This window comes from Phaseolus vulgaris, chromosome 3, assembly GCF_000499845.2.
Source record: "Phaseolus vulgaris cultivar G19833 chromosome 3, P. vulgaris v2.0, whole genome shotgun sequence".
In the NCBI taxonomy this organism is placed as follows: domain Eukaryota; kingdom Viridiplantae; phylum Streptophyta; class Magnoliopsida; order Fabales; family Fabaceae; genus Phaseolus; species Phaseolus vulgaris.
The window spans coordinates 28,720,943-28,727,557 of record NC_023757.2 but is presented as its reverse complement, the minus strand read 5'-3'; the positions used below and the strand labels follow the sequence as shown (position 1 = coordinate 28,727,557).

Here is a 6,615-nt window from a genome sequence, read left to right as displayed (position 1 = left end):
TGTGAAGGTGATCTTTGTACCCATGAAGTTGGCTGGTATCACAGAGTCCATGATCGCCTGGGAAAATGGCATGGGGCGAGCCCTAACTGGTATGGGCGGAGTTCGCTCATCAATGCGTTGTAAATCCCCGCGCAATTCTTCATTGGCTCTGCACAATTCCTCATTGTTTGCGCGAGACGCAGCCTAATCATCCTAGAATCTGTTCTGGCTGGCTGCCTGTTCGGCTTGAACCTCAGCCAGAATCCTATCTTGGTCAGCCTTGGACGCCGCTACGGCCTGTTGGAGAGCGCGAATGGTCTCCATTAGTTGTTGCATGGAGACGTTGTCTCCTCCTTCTAGTGCAGATGCACCTTGCCTCGTACTCCTCATGTTGCTGGATGGCTCTCAACATGATTGTGAGTGGGACCTAGTTTTATTGTGTTCCACGGTGGACGCCAAATGTTCTCGTTGGTTGATCCAGCCGCCACTGACTTCAAAGGCAGATGGTGGCTCCTCCTATTTCTTGGTGGTTTCTTCTCTCTCCTTGGATGGTCAAGAGTGACTCCGTTGAAACAGAGGGGGCTCTACCTGTTGATTGCACTCCGACGATCAAGTCAGTACTAGGCTAAGAAACAATAAGTATGTAAAGCAGTTTCAGTCTTAGAAACAACGTACCTTTCGAGGGTTCTTACTACCCTTTTATACAGACTGTATTTAAGTCAACTCTCTGTCCCACGAGGATCTTTCCTTAAGTGGAATTAGGGTTACTGCCGAGGCATCCTATGACGCGTTGCACAATCTTAGCGTAGCCGCTGCACAAGACTTTCCTTTTCTGGAGTGCAAAATCTTAACAGTATGGCCGTCAGGGTACAAACTCATGCACCAGCGCTGCAGGGCCATCTGTTCTATGGGTGTCCTAATTATTCACATGTCATGCATGCAGTCTCTCCAAGGGATACTTATTTGTGCTAGACCTGAACGTACTATATACACCACATGCATGAACACTCCTGTGACTTAGGTCCTTCTTACGTCTGGGTGATAACTCACCATTATTTCTGGGGGCCCACTTACGTGGCCCATTAATGTGACTAGACCACCGAGGTCCGATGTCAATGTCTGATGTCGATGTCTGACGCCGATGTCTGAGGTCTGGCCAGTACAAATATCATACATAAAATACTTATTCTATTTTGATCTCTAATGTTTTTTTTTGGATTTGAAGATGAATTTGAGAGAGTGAATTTAAGAGGATTTGAAGTGAAAAATAATTAAAAGTGAGGTTATCTAGACTAAGGAAAAGATGATGAAATGAAAGAAAAGTTTATGAAATTTAATTAGTGAGCGAGGTGATAAGTGTAATTGATAAAATAATTTTTTTAAATAGATACAAGTATATGATTACAAAGTTACCTTTGTGGTTAAAATTAAATATGATTAAATTATTTTATATATAAACAAATTAAATTTTATATAAAATTATTTTACAATTTTTTTGGGCACATATATTTTGCATAAATAAAATATTAAACTATTAAAAAATCTTAATGAATATAAATATAAATATTTAATGTCATACTTAAAAGAAAAATATGAAATAAACAAAATTCTTAAATTATTCAAAATTATAAATAAATATAAATTTAAATGATTTAAACTCAATATTTAAATAAAATAAAAAATAAAAAATTCTTAAATTATTTTAAAGCTTAAATAAATAAAAATCTAAATTAAATTTTGTTCATTCCAATTATAAGAGCAACTGTGAATATATGTAAACCCTAGAATATAAATTGGAATTGTTACACATATATTTTCTAATAGAGTATCTTATCCATATCTATATAGATATTAGAATACCAATACTATAAAACAAAAACAATACTATAACAGAATTTTCAAAAAATTCTCGTGCTTATTTTCGTATTTAAAAGATAAAATAAATAATTTTTTAAATTATTCAAAATTTTAAATAAATACAAATCATAAATGATTTAATGTCATCTTTAAATAAAAATCTGAAATAAATAAAATTTTTAAATTATTCAAAATTTTAAGTAAATATAAATTTAAATTATTTAATATATAATTTTAAAAAATTAAAATAAATAAATTACTTAAATTATTTAAAATCTTAAATAAATACACCATTTTTGGGAGTAACATAACATGGTGTTGGAATAGATAATAGTTAAACCATTACATAAATTTTCATATAAACGTGATGTCAAAGGTCTTGATTTTTTTACCATTTTTTTTTCTTGTCTCGTCATTGATTAATAGTTGTGATTGTTTATGCTACAACGAGTTTATTTAAATTGATAAATTTATTGAAAAAATTAAAATTAATTTTTTTTTATATAAATACTAAATAGATAGTTGTAAAAATAATAAACAAACAAAAGAAAATAAAGTAAAAAAATAATAATAACACCGTGTTAAAACATTCTCAATTTGAGAAGTACAAACTAATGATCTAGTCTAAAAAATGTCTTTAATATGAAAATAGAATTATCATATTTGTTTTTGTTTTACTGTATGAGGAAAACACTTACGTAGTGTTTGGATTAGGGAATGACACTGTAGCACAGACGAATTACTGCTTTTGTGAGAGGGGGAGAGTGAATGGAAAGGATAGTGGATTGAGGGTGCTCTCAAATATGAAGAGAAAGGAGAGTGAATTTTGTTGAAAGTCACGTAGGATATAGTGAAAGACCATGATGCCCCTTACTTTATTCACGTTACATAGTTGCATACTGTCATTACACCTTTGCATAGAGCAGCATCAACAAGCACCACATGCACCACATCTGTCTAGCCTTCTCACCGAGAGTTGCATTTATATAGAGTGCTTGGAGAAGGTCTTCAGTAAGCATAGAGGTAGGAGAGTGAGTTTGGTAGTTCATCTTTGGCTTGAGGTTACGTTTTTTTCATTTTAGTTTCATGCATAATCGATTATCATTGGAAATGAACGCACTACATAATCGATTATGTAGTTAAAAACAGTTGATAATCGATTATGGTCATGACATAATCGGTTATCTGAGATTTTTTGCCAAGCATAATCGATTATGTTAGATTTTTAACTGCCTGCAAGAAAAGTCGATTATGTCTCTTATCGATTATGTGTTTTTTTTAAGACAATTTATAATCGATTATGTTCATGGTTTTCCAAATTTTTTATTTTCTGAGTTTTTTTTTGAATATTTTTTCAGACACACTTTGAATATTTTAAATATTTTTTGAATATTTAAAATGATCTAAATAAATTACATTAAATAACAAAGTTAATTTAAATTAATAAAATGGAAAATAATAAAATCATATTTAAATAATGGAAAGTTAATTTTACATTATTTTTTCTTTTATTTATAATTAAAACTTTAATTTATTTTAATTAAATAAAATGTCCACAAAATTAATTATCATTTATTTCTTTTTTTATATATACAAGGGTAAATTTGTAATCTTACAATTTACACAATTAAAAATAATTCAAAATATCCTTACAACCATCACATCACATCACTCACATATTTCAATAAATTTTCTTCAAACATCCACTCTAACATACCTCGATCAAAACACTCTCAACTTTCTTCACACTTTGTTCACAAATTTTCACATTTCCACTCTCCCACACCCTCAACTTTCCACTCCTTCACACCCTCTAATTCAAACAAAACATTAATCTCATCCAATAAAGATAAAATACAAAGTTTTCCCGACATCTTATTAGACTTTATAATCTTACATTATTAGTGGATTCTCTTATTTATTATTTATGTTCTTGTCACTTTATTGTTTTTTTAATGAATAATTAATGTTGGTAATATTTTCAAGATACTTTGAAAAAGACAATCTTTAACTTCAAGATTTTGGAATGTTCACCATTGAATAGATTCAATTGATCAATTTCTAAGATTCATTGGTTATAATCTCAAAGGAATTCTGCACAAAATTTTTGTAAAAGTAAAAAAAAAAATTGATGAGAGAAAATAGTTGGGAAAGAAAAAGTAAAAGAAAATTTGATGAGAAAAAATACTTGGAAAAAAAGCAAGATGTTAGTGCAGTACATTTGGCTTATGGAGTTGAAAAGAATTGAAAAATGCCTTTCACACACGCCATTCTTTTCGTAGTTATGTGACAACAACTTTTCACATACGTGTAAATTTTACTTGTTCTCGTTTAGCTTCTTCCGGAGCTAACATTTTCAGAATAATCTCTGCTTTTATTATTTATTATATATCATAACTGTTAAACCCAGTGACGCGTACCAACCAATCAAATCCGCACAACTGGAATTTTACCCCAATAACAGGCTGCTCCAGTGTCCCCTCTTCTACCCTCAATAAAACATTTCTGCTTCACTTTTCTCTGCCGCATCTCAGCCTATATCTTTCACCGGACAAGCCGGTCACCACCATTCGCTCGCCCTCAGTATATATATTCCGTTGTGATGAGGTAGTTGAAGGCAGAAAACATAAAGAAAATAGAAAAACAAAAGAAAACTGGTTCTTTTGGTGTTGCGTTTTCTTGGGTTTTCTGTGGATTCTTCTTCTGAATTAATACTTAGGAAGTCTAGTTTTTCTCTCTTGGCTTCACGGGTTGGAGTTTCCGGAGACTTTGACGGCGTCGGGGATTTTGTTCTTTATTTTTCACACCACTTGTGAACGTTTTCGAGAGAGAGGAAGATTATAAAAAAGAATGTTTCTTTTTGATTGGTTCTATGGAATTTTGGCCAGCCTTGGTCTGTGGCAAAAGGAGGCAAAGATTTTGTTCCTGGGGTTAGATAATGCTGGCAAGACCACTTTGCTTCACATGCTCAGAGATGAGGTTTTTTTCTTTAAACATTACTTTTTTTGTGATTTCTTGTTATTGGATTATTGCTCAAAGCTTTATCAGTTTGAAGGTTTTCTTTGACGATAAATTAAATTTATGCAGAGATTAGTTCAGCATCAACCTACCCAATATCCCACTTCAGAGGAGTTGAGTATTGGGAAGATAAAGTTTAAGGCTTTCGATTTGGGTGGCCACCAGATTGCTCGTAGGGTCTGGAGGGATTATTATGCTCAGGTTTGTATATCCTTTGTTCAATTGTTATTTCATTTTCTTGTTCAGTTTCATGTTTTTGAATACAGCACATTTGAATGACTTTAGTTATTACTATTGTTGTGGTTGTTATTGGGCGTGGTGGCATGTTAAGATAGTAGTTTGTAAGTTTACATCTTATTATTAGGTTTTTGAATTGATTGTTCAAAGCATGTTTGAATTTTGTGCCTTGTAAATACCATGTATCAATGCTGATTCTAAATCTGAATCATCATGCCTTTTTCTGAGCCCCGTTTTGTTGCTTTTTACCAATTGTTGTTGGCATTAGCTGGTTTTTTGGCCAATTAAGAAAAACAGTGCTGCTTAGCTAGTTCTGAAATCAAACATTGACATGGACATTATTTAATTTTGGAAAAATCATGCACCTATCATTGATCAAAGTTTTGTCGTATTATGAATTATAATTTGCATGATGATATCATGATGTAGGTGGATGCGGTTATATACCTGGTTGATGCATATGACAAAGAAAGATTTTCAGAATCAAAGAAGGAGCTGGATGCTCTTCTTTCTGACGAGTCACTTGCAAATGTGCCTTTCCTTATATTGGGAAACAAGATTGACATACCTTATGCTGCCTCAGAGGATGAGCTTCGATATCACATGGGCCTCACTAACTTCACCACAGGCAAGGGCAAGGTTAATTTGGCTGAATCCAATGTTCGTCCTTTGGAGGTTTTCATGTGCAGTATTGTCCGCAAGATGGGGTATGGTGAAGGCTTTCAGTGGCTCTCTCAGTACATTAAATAGAATACATCATGCGTGCTTCTACTTCTTCATTATCATCATGTTAATGCAGTCTCCATATTAGTATACTGTAGTTTCTAGACCTATCTGCTCATGTAAATTGAAAGCTTGAAAATGGTGGTTTTACTTTTTGTTATGAGACATGGTGGTTTCTTTTCTTTGGGTGGCAGTTGCAAGCTTGTGTTGCTGTTCTATAGGTTATTAAAATTACAGGATTAATAAATGGTGGCTTGAATGTTACTAGGTTCGACACTGCTTTTCGTTTTTGTTGATAGTGTTCGGGAAATTCGTTCACATGGGTCACAAGGAGAATGTTTTTGGTGATAGATAATCTTAGGATACTTTTGCCAATCTCACGTTTTCAAGAAAAAGCGGATTGAAAGATAGACTTATAAGTCACTGAAGTCCAAGTCAGCTTAAATGTACTATGCGTTTATTCATGATTGCAATAAATTTGGTACCCAGTTGAGTTATTTGAAGAGAACAACTTATTTATGTATTTGGGTTTTGACTTTGATTCCTCAATTTAATGAAAATATTTGCACTCAAACACAATTCTGAAATAAGTACTTTTGATTAAGAAAAATGTGTAGAGGCTTGCTTGAAGTACATGAATCACTTAATTATTCTTATTTGATAATTATACAACGAGTAATTGTTGTATGTCAAAGGTCACGTCGATCACTTAAAAAAGTTATGACTTTTATATTTTAATCTTAATTTTTCTCGTAAGTTTTAGTAATGATCTGTTTCTAATTTCGAATAAAATATCCTTAT

General features: G+C 32.5%; 1 protein-coding gene across 1 annotated transcript; it reads left to right on the top strand.

Annotated features, from left to right (window-relative positions):
- Positions 1-4,176: 4,176 nt before the first annotated feature.
- LOC137806997 (small COPII coat GTPase SAR1A-like) lies at positions 4,177-6,078 on the top strand. Its single transcript, XM_068607407.1, has 3 exons — positions 4,177-4,815; positions 4,924-5,055; positions 5,521-6,078. The coding sequence occupies exons 1-3, from the start codon at positions 4,687-4,689 to the stop codon at positions 5,839-5,841; spliced, it is 582 nt and encodes a 193-aa protein (XP_068463508.1). The 5' UTR covers positions 4,177-4,686; the 3' UTR covers positions 5,842-6,078.
- Positions 6,079-6,615: the final 537 nt, after the last annotated feature.